The following is a 20,088-nucleotide window of genomic DNA, read 5'->3' as shown; positions in this document are numbered from 1 at the left end:
TACGATAATCTTCTCAGAGGTAGAGGACTTTAATGATTAGATATTCCCAGACTGTCAACACACTCACTGTGTGTGTGTGTGTGTGTGTACTTTCAGTTTTGTTTCTACTTAAAAGTGTAGTTAGTCTCACTATATATGCTGTGGCTTGCATCAGTTGTCATTTGAAGACAGGAGAAAGAACAATGTAAGTCTTCATGCTTCTTAATAGGCTATAAACATTTTAATATAAATATAAAGCTTAAATATAAAGTTGTTTTGGGGTTCTATACCAATTTTGTTTCTTTGGGAATTTTTTTAAATTTGAGTCAGTGTGTTTATGCTTAATTTATTTATTATTGCAATTATGATGATGTTTATTAGTGCACTGTAAAATATTATATATATTATCTTAAAGTATATATATTGTATATATTAAAGTTATATACATAGATAATACCGGTTTGATATATATAGAAGCTCCCAGTGTATATATATATATATGATCTTATCTGAAGATTTATTTGACAAAAAGTAAAAAGCTGTGATAAATCATAAAAATAAAAATAAAAATTTGGGGAGTTTTAAAAATAATTTCCGTGGGGTTATTAAATAGTAATTTGTTTTAAAGGATAATTTTAAGCCTTGTTGGTCTAATTTAATACAATTATGACTTTCCACAGAGGTGAATACATTAATTTGAACTTAAATTAGGTTAATTGTATCCTGATGAGTAAAATTCATCTTAATTCACTGTGAACACACCGATTTCATTTGATGTCTTCTGTGATTCGTTGATCGGACCAGTGCTGTCTCTAGTCAAACTAGTTTAAGTGACGTTTAAGAGTTTAGTTGGACTGTAAAAGAGTTTATAGATGATGGTGTTTTTGTGGTTATTATGCTGAAGAGAACATATGTTGACTGTGTAAATGCTGTACCAGTCCTTGAATTAATTTATTTTCTTATTATTAATTATTTTATATTCACTTTTAATCATTTATCCTCTTCAGTTAATATCAATAGCCAGCATAGCACTTGTTCACATTAAACGTAACTCTTTTAACATGCAAATATAACAAACAAATCACAATGACGTCATTAGTGCTCAATGAAAGCAGCAGTTCATGCTTCCACCCACAATGTAATCACAAGCTCCTGTAACCACGAACACGTCAGCGTAACACATTCTTTTCAATGGTAAACACCTATCAAGCAGGATCAACATGTGTCAAACATTCAGATAAAGTGAAAGTTATTAGTCTCAGGAAATATCTGTCAAATAAAGCAGCTCTTCTGTGTTCTCCACAGGTTAAACTACTTGTGTTTAGTGCTTCTTCTGAACCTATTCATAAACAGCGGTCAGTATACAACCATTTTTGTTGACGAATTCTAACCATTCTTGGTGTTCAGTGTCAGCTGGAGTTGTTTCTCTGTTTCGTCACTCAGTCTTTGTTTGACATTCTTCAGCATGTTGTCATCACACACTATTCATTCATTCAGGAACTGCACTTGTACATCTTCCACAGCTTTATTTTACTGTCATCAACATTTCTAATGTCAAAATAGGGCACTACTAATATTGTTGGCTCCTGAATGCCTTTATTTATATAAAATAAATATAAATAAAGAACATTCTCTGATGACGATTACAGAGAAAAGAGAGAAAGACCACATGTTCTTTTCAGTACTGAATGCATATTATACTCTCTGTTTTTTTGCAGAATCCTCCCCTACACTTAAGGTAGGGATAAAAGGAGGCAACGTCACACTGCCATGTCACTATGATGGCAGTGAGATGCCTGTTATTCGTTTAATCAGTCGGTCAGAAAACATCCCCGTCTGTCAGACTGAAGAGTGTAGTTGCAGAGTCTGTAAGAAAGGAGCCTGTGACGTCGTCATCAAGGATCTGAGCTTCAGTGACGCTGGGAAATACATTTTGAGGGTCTATCATCACAATGATCAGACAGAGCTGGAGCCACACATCAGGACGTACCAACTTTGTGTCGATGGTAAAGTCAAAACTGGTCAAATTATCAGCATGCTTTCTGGTTTTCTTTTAGTGACTGTGTTGATGTTGCATCTAAGAGACCCTGGGTTTTCCTATCGCTGATGTTTAAATGATTAGATTTGTCCCTCGAGTCCTAAATATTTGCTTATGGCTTCGATTGATTGTAATGATGATTAATGTCTTCAGATGAGGTTTCTGTGAAAATCGGCGAGGAACTGAAGTTGGATGTTCTGTTGCCAAACGCTGATGAAGTGCAGCATCAGAGCAGAAGAAGCACAGGTTGGAAGGAGATCTGGAGAAGAACTGATGGAGTTCAGAGAGAACGGATCTCCATCAGAGATAGAAACCTGATCATTAAAGAGTTTACACTCAGAGACGCAGGATCATACATAGTTCTGGACCCTGATGGAGGAATCTTGATCGCAGTGAAAGTCAGAGGTGAGAGAAACTCTGTTTTAATCCACTTGCACTGCTGAGGTTTATTCATCATGAGCTGAACAGCAAATTAATGCTAAACTGTGACTGATCTTTCAATATCATCTACAGCTGAAAAACTGAACTGACGAGAGCTGATGACACAAGACAACGGAGTAAGTACAACAGAAGGCATTTTACTAAATCTTTTAAAATGTTTAAAAATGAACATAAGTAATATATGTTCTCTCTTCCCATGCAGCTCTCCTCCTTCTGCCTTTAGAATGTCAGATTTTCCCATAAAACCCCCGTCTGTGTTTCTGGATCTGGCACGGATTCGCCTTCACAGCCAACAGATCTGACTGAAAGTTGTTTTGCTCATATTCAGAGTCGTGCAGCGTTCAGTCAGTGCACAATGTTACAGTGTTTCAGGGCACAACACAATAAGTATTGGATGCTGCTGTTTTGCACATTGTAATATAACTATTTATTATACTGTACAGCACGTATTATTCCATTTTGAATAATTCAGGTGGAAATGCATTTCACTGTAACGTTCTGTCAGTGTTTGATGTTTATTTATATTATTATTTAATATTTATACTGAATATAATATAAATACACTGAATACTTTACATGGTGTTCGATAACAGGTCAAAACATTGCCAAATTTGGCTACATTTTTAACCTTTTTTGCAATGTAAACCGGCTCGGCTGTTGTAACTTCAATGGTCAAGGCCTCCGTTTTCATTCGCTTTCAGTTATCCACAGCAGTCGACAGCAGATACGCTAGTCATACTGCAAATGGTATTTCTTACATTATTATAATTTATTGTTGTAATTACTAATAGAAAATAATAATGTATAGCCTGAATGCACTGTAAGTCGCTTTGGATAAAAGCGTCTGCGAAATGCATAAATGTAAATGTAATTACTGTATAAACATACTGGTTTGTACCGTTTATTGCATTTTGATATTCTTCTAGTTATTTACCTAAAAGTCTCATGCATTCACAGAAAACTGAGTACTTCTGTGCTGCAAAGTAAGGTGAAAAAAAAAGCTAGAAGTGCTACTAAACAAGGACTGTCTCTTACGTTTTCAGACTGAACGAGCCAGTCCTGAGCCAAATGTTCCGGCTCACCACAATAAATAAATAAATAAACAAATAAAATAACTAAATAAAGCAGGGTTCCTCATATCTCGCCCTGGATGGCGAATCAAACTCACCTACCTGTGATTTTCTAATGATCCTGAAGACATTGATTAGCATGCTCGGGTGTGTTTGATTAGGGTTAGAGCTAAACTCTGCAGGAAAGTGGATCTCGCGGACCAGATTTGAGGGTCACTGCCCTACTATTACATTCTAAGATGGTGCTACATTTGATGAAGAAATCACTTTATGAATGTATGTTCATGTAATCTGTATGTACTATGGCATAATTCCCTCTGGTCATAGAACAACAACATTCCCAAGTAATGGAACCATAAAACCACATTTTGTCTGAAGAAAATGTGTACAAACCTCTTTAAAAGGATGCACAGAGTCTACAGACATGCACCTGCTTAACTACAGTATGACAGCAATAACACTGCTATTTCTGCTTCCTCAATCTACTGAAGGACAAAACAGAAAGAAAACCTCTGATCAACTAATCAAAAGTTCAAGTAGTTAGTTTTATGCAAGTTTTATGCAGCAAACATGATTTATTTCACATTATTATGTTCATCTAGAGAAGCATTATGTCTGTATAAACTGAGTTTAAGAGAAAATATAAATGTCATGTTTTATGGCATATAACACTTGATTTAATAAAAATGTCTTCAATGTTAAATGTGTTTATTGAGAATTATGATAAATAAACATCAGTGAATCTAAGAAATCACATGTGTTTGTGTATTTTCTGGCAGAACACTTGATTATTAACCGTGCAAAACGTCTTCAAACACAACTGTTTGTGTTCAGTGATATCAGATCTGTGTCACAGTTTCAGAACAAGAAAAAATGGTTTCACGTCAGTGTCATGCAATGAACAATCATGACTGACAAGCATTACGATCATGCAACTAAAACCACAAAATATGAGGTGAAAATAAACCGACTATTACTGCCATTATAGAAGAATGTTGCTCATGCAGATAGATAGATAGACAGATAGATAGATAGATAGATAGATAGATAGATAGATAGATAGATAGATAGATAGATAGATAGATAGATAGATAGATAGATAGATAGATATTAAAACTAATATAGCGAACATTCTTATAGCACAGGCACAAATTTGAAATCATGACCATTTCCGCCGACTGCTGGTTTTGGCGCGTTACTGCAGCCGCTCCTTCCGGAAGTTCCGTGTCGTCCGTTGGAGATATTAATATTATCATGGCGTCGGTGACTTTTCGCGACTGTTTTCTCTGCGTTTCTGCTTTAATTACCTTCGTTTCCGTGTTCGTGACCGGTGCGGACTTTGTTCGCTTCGTGTCGTTTCGTGCCATCTATCATAACCTGAGCGGAGCCGCGCCTCTGTGTCGAGGTAAGCGCGCGTCAAACAACACAGACACTGCGAAAGTTTAATAATAAAGAAGTTATGCCTAAATATTAACATGCAGTTTCTGAACCCATGTGCACATAAATATATTAAGGAATCCTCTTTGTTTAATTGACTTATATTTGCTCTGTAATAAGTAACGTTAGTAAGGCTGTTCTAAGTTTTTACTTTCTCGGTAACTTCGATTTTGAGCTGCCTTTTTTTTAATGTTTACTTTAAATGCAATCCACGTATTGCTTTATTTGTATATTGTATTTCATAATGTATTTATAGCAGGCTGCATAATTGTGCGCAAATGTACGTCATATCGTCATTACGGAACCTGTGCGTCGCGTGCGTACAGCCCGGCTAGCTCAGTCGGTAGAGCATGAGACTCTTAATCTCAGGGTCGTGGGTTCGAGCCCCACGTTGGGCGGAAAGTTTTTATCGTGTTTTCTGTTTGTATTTTCTCAGACTCTGTGCCCTGGTCCGTGGCTCTGCGGGACGGGGTGGTCCTGAAGGCGGTAGCTGTGGATGTGTTCCTTCTGGTCCTCTTCAGTCTCCAGCACAGTCTGCTGGCCTGGACTCCAGTAAAGCAAGTCTGTCAGAATGTGTTTGGGGTTTTATTCAGATCCGTGTACTGCTTCACCACCGCCGCAGCACTGCAGGTATATCTATGTTAATGCACTGTGTATATATATACTGCAAACTGCCTGATTTTCTTAAAAACTGGTATGTGACAGTATGCAAACGTTTCTGACATTAGTATGCTGCATTGTTGTCACGTGACTGCATCATAGGCATATTTAATTCTGCAAGTGGGTTACAGGTATAATAATAGAAATAATTTGAGCTATTTTTTTTTTTTTTTTTTGTGGGATTTAGTATTTTCAGTCTTTCAGATGCCATGGATAGGTTATATAAATAAGTATAAATATGTAAGTATAAAGACCTTGTTATGTGTAAAATATTATTTAAAGAATATTTAGTTTCTATTATGTTAGATTTTTTTTTACTCACTATAGTACTGTACATTTAGATTTATTAATTTTATTTTTTTAATTTCCTTTTTTTTAGATTTGTAATATAATCAGATTTATTATTAAAATAAAACATTAACAATTTAGTTCATTATTTTCATGACTCAAATTTATTATTCAAATGTATTTTTTTAATCAATTATGCATTCATTTATAAATTATATATTTATAATGTATATAGTTATATATTAATTCAAAACATCTTTTTTTTTTTTTTTTTTTTTAATAAATTTTAATTTTTTCAGTTTTTCTCTAAACTTTTCCACATATCCTCCTAGCACTCTCTTGAAAACCCTATTTCTAAAAAAACAACCTGTAAAACCCTAAGAAACATTTGTAATTAAATAACTTGGTAATTCATTTAATAACACAAATGTAACAATGAAATATGACAGTATAAATTCTGCTCTAACTGTAGATTGAATCTCTGTGTAGATATTGATGCACTACTGGCAGCCGGTCACCAGCGCCCCCTGCCTGTGGTCAGTGCGCACTGCACCCTGGGACATCTGGTTCCCACTCATCTGTTTTATCTTACACTTCCTGTGCTGGGCCATAATCTGCAGCATCCTGCTCATCTTTGATTATCCCGAACTACTGGGCATCAAACAGGTACATCTGCATCTACAATACGCATTCAGAAAAACAAAAGCTATATTATGATATGCACATTTCTAAGGCCTCTAAATGTTCAAAACTTAGCTGTAAAACCTGTTGCATACAATCTACTACATGCCTTCTGTCATTTCAATCCAGTGAAAGCTGTTTTAGTGTAACTGTACAAACATTCAGCTTCTGCTTCTGGTGTCAGATCTTGAGTGATTTTGATCAAGTAAAGGTCAGAATAACTGCAGTAATATCTCCAGATGAACTCTTCCTGGACTGAAGCAGCTCAGCTTTACTTGATTCTCCATCAATCATGTTTTAGAGTCTCAAATCTGATCATCAGGATCTTTTGAGGAGCGTTTGTTTCCAGAAGCTTTACTTTCACTGTTCCTCAGCGGAGGAATGATCTTCACAAGCCTCCAGAACATCTCACATCTTCTGAGGAGCCTTTATTTCTTCATCTCTCAGTCACTGCATTATATGTTTGGATCATTTCAATCTTACTGAGACAGATTATTGGAGATATAGAGCGACAACGACTAATATTTAGATCATTTTATGTCAGTATCTAAGCATCAGAATTTCAACATATAAATATCAGCATGCACCAAATTGCATATTTTGCACGTTATATTTCATATTGCTTTTTTCACCAGTTTGCACATCTTGAAATCACCTGTCCTCTGTGTCTGTCAGGTGTATTATGAGTGTCTGGGTCTGGGTGACCCTCTCCTGCTGAAGTCAGAACGAGCGCAGCGGCTCTACGCTCACCTCAGGCATCCCGTCTGTGTGGAGCTGCTCACGGTGCTCTGGCTCCTCCCCACATTCCCGCTGGACCGACTCCTGCTGGCCGTGTACCTGTCCGCTTACCTGATCCTCGCTCACTCGCTGGACGCCCAGGACTGCGCTTACCTGCGCCGGCAGCTCCGCAGCAAACTGCAGCTCTTCTCTGCACCACTAGAGGGCAGCGATCAGAGCAACAACACGCATAAGACAGACTGAAGACAGTCGTGGTCAAAAAATAGTGTAATGCTGCCTTCAGATTATTACCTAGAAAATAATTTTCATATTTCTTTTCACTCAAAAAGTCAGGAAGATTTACCACTAGTGCAACCGAATGAACAGCAAATGTAGTGAGTAACTGAGGCTTTATCTGTGCATTTTATCATTCTTGTGCTGCTACAGGGAATGATGGGAAATGTAGTTTTGTTACACAAGCCTCTTGCCTCAAAACCAACTATATTGTAGTCCTTCAACAGTACACAAATGCACGCAAACTAAATTGTGCTGTTAACAGTTAAAGCTGTTAACAACAAAAATGCTTGCACCTTGATGCTTTAATTGTCCTGCCTATTTTTGACTTTGGGTGGCGTAAATATGGTCATATTGATGTGATTTGAAGGCAGCATTACAATTAAAGCTATGTTTGGAATGAAATACTAGAATACTGCATAATATACACTATAAACTGTCCAAAATATATTTTTTTAAGTACTTGAAACGTTATTTGCATGCATCAATTGCAAAATTTCAAATGTAACAAATGCAGCACATTGCATTTCTTATCATTACCATGCATTTTTAATAAGTTTGTGTATTTTTGAGCAATATGACAGTATGCCACTCCAAAATCCGCCAGTATTTGAAGTCTTCATCCTTTGTTCATTTTTTCTATCTGCAGTGTTTACTTTAACTTTCAACAAATTAGCATTTACAAATGAATAGTTACATAGAAAGCTAAGTTAGTTGGGGGAAAAAGATGACAGATTGGATGAAGTTATTTTGGTCATTTGTTTCTGCTTTTTATAAAGACTTTTGTACTACCACAGTTTTGCCTCTTACTGCATGTTTTTATATAATACTTTTATTTTTTGCAAATACTTTAGCATCGCACAACCAAGAAGTGAGCAGGTGATGGGATAAATACTGCGTTATGTACTGAGCTCCTGTGTTTTTCATGTTTAAGTGTCATACTACTACAAAACATGCCTTTTATTTTATGCAAATGTTTAATGCTTGAAGTGTGTTTACATAATGACCTCAGAGTTTGGTACAGAATGTATTTTTATATGGTCAATAAACTTGAAATTACTTTTGTAGAAGTACATGAAAAACTGCACTGTTGTTAGAGCTAAAAACCATTATTAAACTTTGTTTATTGACTTTTATTGGCTTTTTTCCGTACCATGATGTGTGTTTTATAAGGTTATCATATTTGCTAAATAATGCTGAATAAAAAAAAAAATGCAAGAAATTACGTATGTCTTTTATTATAATTCGAAATTAAAAGTATATTTCAGGAATCAGACAACAAAATGTCTATTATGAGCTTAATTGGGTAAAATGTTATGCATACAGTAAAAATACAAAGTGTATTTTGCATTAACCGCTCACTATTATATATAATATTTATATAATATCTAATAAAGACTACAATTAATGCATGCGTGTTTGGACTGCAACTGAGCGGTTACGTTATCTAAGAGCTGACGTTTAATTCCCGTGCATCCGTCACCTCGCGTCTCTCTCCCGTTAACGGCTCCGGTGTCCGGGAGGAGGGACTCGAGGGGGGAGATGGAGGACAGCAGACGGCGGTCTTACTTAAAAGTCTTTTCTTAGGCATTATGTTGTGTGTGTGCCTGTGATTCTCCCGCTGGAGTTTAATGTAATTATGGGATTACAGTCCTGCGCCTCTAAAGCCGGTAATATTTACTACACTGCCGCTCCGGTTCACGAGACCGATATAGCCCAAGGAATCACAGAAATATGAATTAACTGGAGGTTTCTTACGCGGTACGAGTTAGAAAGAAGGTTGATGCTTCGCTTTTCAGAGGATTGAAGGAATTATCTGGACTCGTGAGGCATCTTTTTGTAGTTAAACTAATGGTAAGATGAACGTCGAGCGCGTGCAAACGAGGAAAACTGTATTCCACTGAGTCGGGAATTCAGTCATCCCACACAATCTGAAGCAATAAGGTTAGTAAAACAATTATTTAAAACATTATATATTGATTATTGTGTTTCAAATAGATCAATGCCAAAATACAAATACTTTGAACATGATTTTTTCTTAGCAAATCTTTTTATCCAACAAATCACCATTCAAGAATCCATATATGCACGCAAACAAATGCGTATTATAATGAACGTATTATACGCAATTATAACACGTGCGTATCCTGTGCACGCCGAAGTCAGTTTCTGCATAAATGGCATGTAAAGAAAAAAAAAGAAGAAAAAAAAAAATAGAAAGAAGTGCTATTAATACGCATTTTCATGAGACTGGACTCAAGCATGCAAATGTTTGCATGGAGAAATTGCATGTAAATGTGTGCTTTTAAAATCAATTTTAAAACACAGTGACCTGAAATGAAGAGCTAAATGTTGCACAGAAAAAGGGATCGGTCAGTGTACAGTAAATATACCCTCTGTTTTCCATTCAGATTTATTTTAAACCTATTATCTTGATGCTTGAATAAAAACCGTTTACCCATTTGTACTCCAGGAAGACTTGCATTTAGCAGGATACTGCTGATATAAGACAGTTTATCTGACAACGTGTACATATCCATTTTAAATATACCTGTAAGAGCATCAGTGTTTATTCTGACAGTGGTGTTGCACTGTTAACTGCATGTTTACCACATAATAAATACAACAGCTTATGTATACATCAATTTGTTTTGACAGGATTCCTGGATGTCATTGGATAAAACTGCATTTCTGCAAAAGTTCTGATTAGTAAAACAGCACTGTTTCATTGAGTACTCCGTGGTTATGTCTCTCTCTGCTTTACCGGAATGGAAGCAGCTGCTACTGGAGCGAAAGCGAAGAGAGGAGGAGGAAAGAGAGAGACAAGAGAGGGAAGAAGAGGAGCGGCTGGCTAGCATGCCGGCTTGGAAGCGAGGGATCATCCAGAGAAGGAGGGCGAAGCACGATGAGGAAAGAGAGAGTGAGAAAGAGAGAGATGTAGGACAGCATACTCCAGATATCTTGGGCATTACTGAGGACATCGTCACGGAGCAGGTGGACAGTAAATTTACACTTAAACTCCAGACTGATCAGACTGGGTATAAAGTACAAAAACAGACATCCAAAGAAACCATCAGCCCCATCCAACAGAACCCCTTCATTCGTTCTGAGAACAGTTTTAGGAGAGATAACAGAGGGAAGGAGGTGATTAGAGATGGAGAGAATGAATATAAAAAGGCCGCCAATAATAGAGGGAGAGAAAGAAATAAGGAAACGGAGAAGGAGATTTGGAGAGAACGCGATAGAGAGATGTGGGTCGAGAAGATGGGAAGTAAAAGTGAGGGAAGAGAGCGAGACAGAAGCACTGGGAGAGAAAGCAGGGAGACAGACAGTAGCGCATCCTTACTTTCTCCGGTCGTAGGTCTTCGCATGATCCAGGCAAACAATATTATCATCATTGAGAAAGACAAAAATGGTAAGGAAAAACTGGATAAGAGAGAAAAGGAGGCTGAGGAGGAACAGAAAAGGATGAGGATGGATTTGAGGGAGTTTCTAGCTGGCGGAGGAAGCGTGACGGAAATTAGGGCCTCAGAAGTATTAATCATCAAACCTCCCATGACGGAAGGAAGAAGGGAAACTGAGATGGTAGGGATCCCAGAGAGAGGGAGCAAGAATTTAGAGAAAGAGGGGATATGGTCCTCTATGCGAATGACGTCGAGGACAGTCATGCAAAAAGCAGAGAGAGTCCTGAACCACAAGGACAGGGGGACTCTAGAGTGTAGTGGTCGGGTCAGTCAGCTGCTTAGTAAGTTCGGTGAACACCCAAAACCTCCAACCCGCTCCAAGAGCATTGAGTGCTTCAACCAGCCAGGCAAGAACTGGGCCAGATACAGCACAGGAGACCTGTTTGTGCAGGAGGACCAGAGTACTGAAAAAATGGACTCGAGTCCGACATTCGGGGGTGTTCCCAAACGCTCCTTTAGCTTCTCTGACCGTGTGGTTTGCCAACAGGAAACCAGAGATTGTGAGGAAAAGACAGATTTTAAGATGGTGGAGAGGTCGTACTCCGACCGCAGGGTCAAATCGAGGGTCACCGATGAATCAGGAAGTGAACCAAAGGTCACCAGGCGATGGGGACGACCCAAACCTGATGAAGTGATGCATGAAAAGAGACAAAAAGAAAGAAGGGTTGAAAATAAGAGGAACCACTCCATTCGTGGAGAGACAGAGGAATGGACGTCTAGTTTAGACAGAGAAGGCTTCACTTTGGCCTCCGTCAAAATCCCTGAGGAAATTGCGTTTGCACAACTAGTTCCTATCAAACATGATGGGAGAGAAAGCAGTTCAGAACAAGAGATTAAGAAAGTGAGAGAGGAGAATGAGAGAGAGATAATGATAGATAAAGACATACACAGAGATAAGAGGCAAGTGGAAAGAGAGACGACGGTAAGACAGAGACCCATAGAATTCCAAACCGAAGCCACAACAGAATCCAAAGAAAGATGTAATATAGATGAGATAACTGTTGCAGTTTCAAAACAACCCCATGGCATATATATCCCACCCACGGATGACAGTACTATAGATTTCCCTGCAGAAATTCAGTGCCAATGTGTCGACACTCCCTTTGTGGTCTCTAGTTGCCCAACTACAGCCTATGCTGAACAAGCGATCCTTACCCAACACACAGAAGACCTAGTCTGTAAAATAGCAAAAGTCCAATCAGACAGAGAACTCAAGAGGGCTGGGTATGTGTTTTCACATGGAGACATGGAAAGGATCTCTGGTGAAATGGGTAACCAGGATCAAAAAGAACATCAACAGTATCAAAGCTTTCCAAAACAAGCAACTGAGGAAATACATTTTACCTCAGAACCCCCACAACAAACTGTTACACTGGACCAAAGCAAACTCTGCACCCAAGAGAGAGTCACCATTCCCAGGACTGTATTTTATGGAGTCGATATATCAGCAGAAAGAAGGAGGGTGAGTCTCCCTGCTGGGGATAAACAAGATGGAGGAAAAGTGGAGAGGAGAGGGAGCTGGAAGGCTGGGCGACCGCTGACCCGAGTGGAGTCTCTGAGAGAGAAAATTCGTCAGCAAGAGAAGGAAAGACGGGATGATGACAACGAAGAGGGCAGCAGAGAAGCAGGAGGAACTGTGAGAGAACAGGAAGAAACCATATTAGAGACTCTCAGACTGTTTGACGTCACACAGGAAGTTAACATGACAAAGTCAAGCCCTCAACTTCCTGTTCCTGTTTCTCTGTCGCTCTTGCAGTCAGCTTCGACAGAAAGAGAAGTTGGGGAGATCTCCAGAGATGTATCAGAGAGCGATATCTGCCCAAGGCAAGCAGAGAGAGATGTAGAGGAGTGTGGGACGTGCATCGCTTGGAGAACACAGGACGTTAACAAAAGAGTAGAAGAAAGAGAGGAAGAGTCGTTAGAGGAAGGATACCTTCCTCCCTCTCTTTCTCCCTCCCCACCACTTTCAGACTCATTGGATGCCATGAGCCGGATCTATAACCTCAAGACTGTGGGGTCCAGGACCGCAGTGTTTATCAGTGAAAGGAAAGCTGATATGCCCCCACACAGCGGACCTCAGGGTATATACAACCCCATCAGACAAGCACCGTCACCGGACATCCTGCCAGAAACTGCTAAGCTGTGGAATCATGGAAGGGATAGTGACAAAACCGAGACGATGGAGTCGAAAGGTGCTCAGATGGTACAGCGGCAGGTGGAACGACTACAGCTGAGAGAACAGGAAGCAGGATGTGGTTCCCACAACGACAAAAAGGCACAGCCAACCATGGAGAGTTGTCCGCTTGTAGAACCAGAAATTAGGGTAGCTGAAGGCCAGAAGAAACCAGACATACTAAGAGAGACGCAGAAATCCCAAACACCTACAGGTCCCAGATTTCCACAAGCCCAACAGAAAGTCGAAAGACAAACCCCTAAACCCCAGCAGGTCAGATCATTCACAATCAATGCCCGGAACAGCGAATCAACAGAAAACTCCCAGAAACCTCCAGAACAAAACTCTCAATCATCATCCTCTCCCTGCACCGCATCTCCGTCTTCATCTCCATCTCCACCTCTCTTTTCCATTAGGAGTGCCTCGGGTGGACCAGGTAAGAGAGGAACGACCATCACAATCACCCCTAGAAGACCTGCAGGGGCAGCCTCCTCTGGTGGCATCGCAACAGTAACCCCTGCAGTGCCCAAAGCGGCCCCCCAGGGCCATATAACCACCCCTGCTCCCAACAGCACCAAGGAGGCAGGGAAGAAACGGTATCCTACAGCAGAAGAGATTGAGGTGATTGGAGGCTACCAGAACCTTGAACGGTCATGCTTGGTGAAAAGCAAAGGGACAGCGAAAGCGGTGAGTGGGTTTTTGTGTTTTTGCATGACCTATACGATGAGCTGCTATGCACATTGTATTAGGGCAATACAAATGGAGATACAATGGGATATGCAATGAAAATAATTTGCAACTTGCATTTTGGTTTAGTGAGATTTTTTTTTTTTATTTCAGAGAAGAGACAATTGCACTTGAGTAGATTCCTGAAAGCTAATCAAATGTGATCTCTCAATAGTCAGGCCAGAATATCTCTGTCGTCTTTGATTGCGGCCAAAGCAGTTGCTCAGCGTTAAGCCTGGATTAGGCTTATCTCTCACGCCATCACAGTCCACAGGTGAAGATAGTCCCTGTGCAAGTTAACACATTTAAATGCTGCATGAAAAAAAGAAAAAATGGAAAATGACTTTAGGAAACACCTTATTCATTGTGCATTATTCAGAAGTAATTAAATGAACCAAGTCATAAAAATATGATTACTCCTACCTTTAAAAAATGATTGACTTACACCTACACTTACTGACTCCAAAGTAGAATGCAAGTCTATGAATAGATTGGGATTAATCTATTGCGGTCATGCCTTCTTCAGTACCTTTCACCCTGACACTGTCCTGTCTGACCTCGATGTTTGTTAGTCCAGAATGACCCAGGGCAGAGCATTATGTAGTTTTAAGTCTACAGAAGAATAAGAATAACAGTGTCAGGATGTTTACAGAACACTATATACTCGACCTCACAAGCATGAAGAAGCATGTTATTCTATTGCATTGTCTATGCTGTTTTCACACAAAACAAACCTAAAGCATGACCAATGGAGTCTGATTCTTACAAAAGACAAACTCTGCAACTATCAGTTTCACAAATCCTTCACTGAATTAACCACAGGGTTTGCTTAATGGACATCTGACTTATTGAACTGCACATCATCATTACTTCCAGTCATGTCTTATTTTTATTCTTAGGTTACACTATAGGGGGAATAACAATACATAGAGAAGACTGATGTGACCACAAGTCATTTGTGATGGTATCTGATTGCAGGATATGTCAGTGAGACTGATATACATGATATACTACTGAATGCTTGGCTTCCTCTCAATATCTTTGTAGTTCCTCCCTAGAGCTGCAAAAATACTAACACACACAATGCTGTAAACTTTCACTTCTGGAAAACTCTGCATCTCACCTATCAGCAACTACTCAGAGAGATATATGGTCCTGCTCCTGTCTTCCGATATGAGGTTTAATGGCACTGCTTGTTCTCATCAAACACAGCTTATTGTAGTAAGTGGGACACAGCAAACACAAAGGAACTCAACAGAGCAGAAAGAGGGAACGAGAGAATTTGGCAGCATTCTCCTAGGAACAGAAGGATGACCTTTTAATTTAGCTGGGTTTTCACAGGGAGTTAATAGAGCAGTATGTTTGCATTGTGGCGATCAGTGTAACCACATACACTAACTTCTGCCAGGAACTGGAGTCAAATGTACATGAAGGGAAGACAACAATGAAATCAGACTCCTGAGAGAGAAGACCACAAGCATCTATGATGTTGGAGAAAGCATTCAATTTTATTATTGACATAGTTGTGTTACCTTAAGTAAAGTTGCAGAATACAGATAAACGTGCAGCTACGACTGCATGTTATAAATTAGAATACAAACTCATTACATTAGCATTAATGTAGGCCATTTATGACAATGAACTACAGTATATTATCTGCCAAAGTGTTTCTTCCTTAAACCTGGATTTGTAGGGGAAATACATAAAGTTGATGAAATGTTAATAGTTATATTAAACGTTATTAAAATTAAAACAAGAGTTCATGGAATTTAAAATTATTAAATCATAATTTTTTTTAAATCACTTATATATATATATATATATATATATATATATATATATATATTGCATTGCAATATATATATATATATATATATATATATAAAACTCAATGACATGACTAACCAGCATCACAGTGAATAATTTGGTAAATAATTGAAATATTCATGTAAAACAGGGGTACTACAAGTAAATATTTTAGATTAAAGAGTTTCAACTGATAAAAAAAGGTTTTTATAAAAAAAACTAAAAAATCTAATTATTCAAAAAAAAATTACAAAGTAGTGTAAATAAATCAATTTTTCCAATTAAAGTGATAAAAACAAGACATTTCAGCAGAGCATAGCACGAAAAGCTAAACTGTACACATGGATGAAGGTGACAAGCATAATAAATGTACTTTTTATAACAAGCTACATGTGTTTTATATAGCTGTAACATTTTGGAGTTTTTAAAGCAGTCTTTTGACAACTCTTTGGCTACTTCCTCCTCTGAGCGGTGTCACTTCCTTCAGCACATACAGAAGAGAATGCATAAAACCAAGAGCAACCTAGGGTTATCAGTTTATTAAAATTTCCGTTAATGCTGTACGACCGACAGTATCACGTGTACATGCGTTACATTTAACAGCGTGTGTGTGTGAAAGTGTGTTTTCTCCAAGACTCATTACCCCGGTTTACACTCTGACCACATCTAACCTTCATTCGTCTTACAGTTCACGCTTGTTGACTGTCTTTTGAGACAGTTTTATGTTCTGTGACTGGGCTCATTTGGCCTGTGCATACAGAAAATCTTGTACTGTTCCCATGCTTCATACATCAGAAACAGTAAAAGCAGTATGCCCCCTGCAGAACGATTGACGTCAGTCTCTTCACCAGCTCTTAATCTGTCCGAGGGGGTGACTCTACACTTTCCTCATTTGAACCTTAGGCCATTATAGTGCTACTTTTCTCTCTGTATTACTATATGTCCACTGTTATTTCTGTTTTCTAATTCCTAAAATTTTGACCGGTTTCTCAGAAGATTTCAAATCTTCATTGTGTATCTCAAGTAAATGTACCTTGTCTTGAGGAAGTTTCAATAAATGCAAGATATATGTATATATATATATATATATATATATATTTTTTTTTATATATTTTTTTTTTTTGCAATCCATGCAAAATTTTATGTCATGACCTTATGAATTTAAGATTTTCTGTTTTGATTTAAGGGCAATGGTTTCAATTGTGGTTTAACCTTCTAACACGACGTCTGTCCTGCTTTAACATTTACACATTTTAAGAAACTATATGCCAGACAAAAACATTCAATTATGTCTTATTGCCAGTGTTGGGTGTAACGCATTACTTTATAACCATTACTGTAATTTAATTACTTTGCCCTTAAAAAAGTAAGGGATTACTTTTAATTTCCCTGTAATTTAATTACAGCTACTTCTGATGTAATTGCATTAAATGCTGTGTAGACTAGATCAAGTCTATATAAAACAATAGTGGGTTTAACATCAAAAATGTGACATCTAATGTTAAAATGTATGTTTTAATGTAATCTTCTCCCTTTAAATACTTCGGTCAGTTCAAGAATAATTTATACAGTTTTCTATTATTTATTTGAAGGAATTAAAAGAACAGTTTCATGTCTATCCTTGTATTGTTCAACTGGTTGAAGTTTCAGAGAGAGAGAGAGAGAGAGAGAGAGAGAGAGACAGAGAGAGAGTAATTAGTATCCAATTACACTTTTGAATATGAAATAAGTAGCTTGTAATTAATTACCTTTTTTTTAGAATAATTTACCCGACACTGCTTATTGTATGCTAAATAAAAAAAACGGGACAGGATTTACTTTGAATTAAACTTGAAATGGTTCTGTAGAAAAACTGAAATAGTATTTTCTTGTCAAACATACTCCAATAATTTTTGTTTAAAATGTACAACTTTGTAAAAATAATTTTTAACGGTGTATGCATTTACACATTAGTTTATCCATAATCAGTCACTCACCCTCATGCTGTTCCAAACCTGTAAGATTTCTTCTGTGGAAAACAAAAGCTGATGTTATGCCAAATAAACGTTTTAGTCTTTTCTAACTCTTTTTTAGCATAAGCACTTGGATTTTCCAGACTGTGCTGTAATGTGTCTTTCCTGACTGCTCCGTCACTCTTTCTCTCACCGTCCCTCTGGTTTAGGTGAAGGTGTGTTTCGATGACGCTCAGCTGGAGAAAGTTTGTGAGTACCCTTCAGAAGACTGTGCGCTAGCATCCCTCCCTTACTCTCCTCACCCGGGGCCAGAGGACGGCAGGAGGGAAGGGGGCGAGCAGGAGGCCGAGGGACAGGAAGAAGACGAGGAAGAGGAGAGCGTGCCGTTTGTGTCTCGCAGTGGCATGAATGAGAGCGCAGGAAGGGCTCGGTTCCTTAAAGTTGGTTAGTGGCTTCAAATTACATCATCAAAATATAAGCAAACCAACAATGGAATTAACAAACCTTATATTCTTTTATATAAAAAATAAACATTATTAATAAACTCTTTAGGTAATTCTGTGACACATTAATGAACGACAGATTTAGAATTCTGTTAATAACTTTCATTTCTGATAAAGCAGGAAATTAACCATAAGCTACACTGACACTTAAAGTGCACAAAATGAGGTTGATTCCCCTGGATGAAAAAATAACAAAGATATATTTTTTAAATAGATCTTAAATTCTGCTGAATGACTACATGTAGATGTTGCATTTGTGAAAACTCATGAAAAAATAGTTTTAAGGAGTTTGGTGAACATGTTTGCCTTTACTACATAAATATAAAGAGTGTTTTTTTTTTTTTTTTTTTTAACTTTCAGTGTTTTTGCTTGCACTGCTCTTAAAGGGATAGTTCACCCAAAAATGAAAATTAGCTGAAAATTTACTCACACTCAGGTCATCCAAGATGTAGAGGAGTTTGTTTCTTCATCAGTTTTGGAGAAACGTAGCATTGCATCACTTGCTCAGCAGTGGATGCTCTGCAGTGAATGGGTGCCATCAGAATGAGAGTCCAAACAGCTGACAAATCCATCATTAAGGCATTGCTTCTGGCTAAAATATGAGTTCATGATCAAGTGCAATTTTCTGCAAATTTTGGGTGAAGTTCCTTAAAAATAATTAAAAATAAAAATTGAATCTGGCACAGTCCTGCTCCAGTAAAAAAAAATAAAAAAAAAAAAAAATAATAATAATAATAATAATAAATAAAAATAATTCATAAAATTTATGAAAATGTTTTTCATTGTCATTTAAAATATTTTTCTCTGTCTTTTCCCCCCAGATGAATCCTGTAAACGAGTTTCTAAATGACAACCCATGGCGTCCTTTAAATTTTCAATTCTTTACATTTGCAGGAGGTGTAAGTAATGAAGTTTTTTTTTTTTTTTTTTTTAAAGTGGTTTTAAAAATTATTTTATTTTATTAATAATGAATTAGTTTTGCTTGTCCGAACAGAGAATCAAAAATTCTTTACAAGCGTAACATTTTTAGAGATTATTTTAATGAAATTATTTTAAAAGCATTTCTGCTTCATGTTCAGAGATTTAATGTCAGGGACAAGTTGTAAGTGCTGCTCTGATTCACAGAACAATATCCTCAGGTCTCATAAGATGGTTTGCACAATTTAACGCGTTTTACGATTTAAAATCTTTATGTTTTGAATGCTTTGTTCATTTTAAAATGCTTAAAAAAATTAAACCCTCTTTATCTGAGTGTCACATGTTTAGAGTTCACTCCCTTTTGTGATGTACGATTATGATTAATAAAGCTTAGATTTAATATTTTCATTGGACAGTGACATGATATTTGTATAGGAAATGGATAGGTTTTCATCATGTGATTGTAAAATAGGATTCTGACATTGCATATAGAGTATGAGTGAGCGAGAGAGTTTTGTGTTTTGCAGTGGGACACACGTGGATTTTTGCAATGTGATCAAATAAAAATCCAACTTTTGTATATTGTTTGTACTTGAATACCAGTTTGTCTATTTTAACTTTACAACAAAATGAAGAAGCACCTTCAAAATGTTAATAAACATTACAGGCAAATACAGTGTGTGTTTTTGATGTGTGTGTGTGTTGGTGTGAGTGGTTATTTTATCCATCCTTCTACACACTGGCTGTATTAAAGCGCCACCTGCTGGATATTCATAGTAACAATGAGTGTTTCTTCACATCAAATCATTTTAAATATTAATGAGCTGCCCATCTACACAGTCTCTGTTGACAGTTACACTAAAAAAAATCAATGTAATCCAATTTAATGCCTTTGCCAAATTTAATTAGAGGTTGTTTCTGCTCACACCACTGGTTCTTTA

At 37.5% G+C, this 20,088-nt stretch overlaps 2 protein-coding genes and 1 non-coding gene across 3 annotated transcripts; all 3 read left to right on the top strand.

The window, feature by feature from the left end:
* Window positions 1–4,713: 4,713 nt before the first annotated feature.
* Window positions 4,714–8,830, top strand: nrm (nurim). Its single transcript, XM_019124046.2, has 4 exons — window positions 4,714–4,933; window positions 5,402–5,595; window positions 6,403–6,579; window positions 7,270–8,830. The coding sequence occupies exons 1-4, from the start codon at window positions 4,783–4,785 to the stop codon at window positions 7,573–7,575; spliced, it is 828 nt and encodes a 275-aa protein (XP_018979591.1). The 5' UTR covers window positions 4,714–4,782; the 3' UTR covers window positions 7,576–8,830.
* Window positions 5,291–5,363, top strand: trnak-cuu. The gene has a single exon. It is a non-coding gene; the product is annotated as a tRNA-Lys (tRNA).
* Window positions 8,831–9,128: 298 nt separating the features above from the next.
* Window positions 9,129–19,823, top strand: LOC122140684 (trichohyalin-like). The gene is made up of 4 exons (XM_042745316.1): window positions 9,129–9,549; window positions 10,264–13,929; window positions 17,936–18,170; window positions 19,051–19,823. The coding sequence occupies exons 2-4, from the start codon at window positions 10,351–10,353 to the stop codon at window positions 19,077–19,079; spliced, it is 3,843 nt and encodes a 1,280-aa protein (XP_042601250.1). The 5' UTR covers window positions 9,129–9,549; window positions 10,264–10,350; the 3' UTR covers window positions 19,080–19,823.
* The last annotated feature ends 265 nt before the right edge of the window (window positions 19,824–20,088 follow it).

Source organism: Cyprinus carpio, chromosome B19 (genome assembly GCF_018340385.1).
Source record: "Cyprinus carpio isolate SPL01 chromosome B19, ASM1834038v1, whole genome shotgun sequence".
Taxonomy (NCBI): domain Eukaryota; kingdom Metazoa; phylum Chordata; class Actinopteri; order Cypriniformes; family Cyprinidae; genus Cyprinus; species Cyprinus carpio.
Note: the sequence above shows the minus strand (reverse complement) of the source record. Positions and strands in the feature narration are given on the sequence as shown.

Coding starts and splice junctions, on each gene's coding strand:
- nrm (XM_019124046.2), top strand. CDS start 4,783: ATGGCGTCGGTGACTTTTCGCGACTGTTTTCTCTGCGTTTCTGCTTTA. Junction 4,934..5,401: donor AGCCGCGCCTCTGTGTCGAG/GTAAGCGCGCGT, acceptor GTATTTTCTCAG/ACTCTGTGCCCTGGTCCGTG. Junction 6,580..7,269: donor AACTACTGGGCATCAAACAG/GTACATCTGCAT, acceptor TGTGTCTGTCAG/GTGTATTATGAGTGTCTGGG.
- LOC122140684 (XM_042745316.1), top strand. CDS start 10,351: ATGTCTCTCTCTGCTTTACCGGAATGGAAGCAGCTGCTACTGGAGCGA. Junction 13,930..17,935: donor GCAAAGGGACAGCGAAAGCG/GTGAGTGGGTTT, acceptor CCTCTGGTTTAG/GTGAAGGTGTGTTTCGATGA. Junction 18,171..19,050: donor GGCTCGGTTCCTTAAAGTTG/GTTAGTGGCTTC, acceptor TTTTCCCCCCAG/ATGAATCCTGTAAACGAGTT.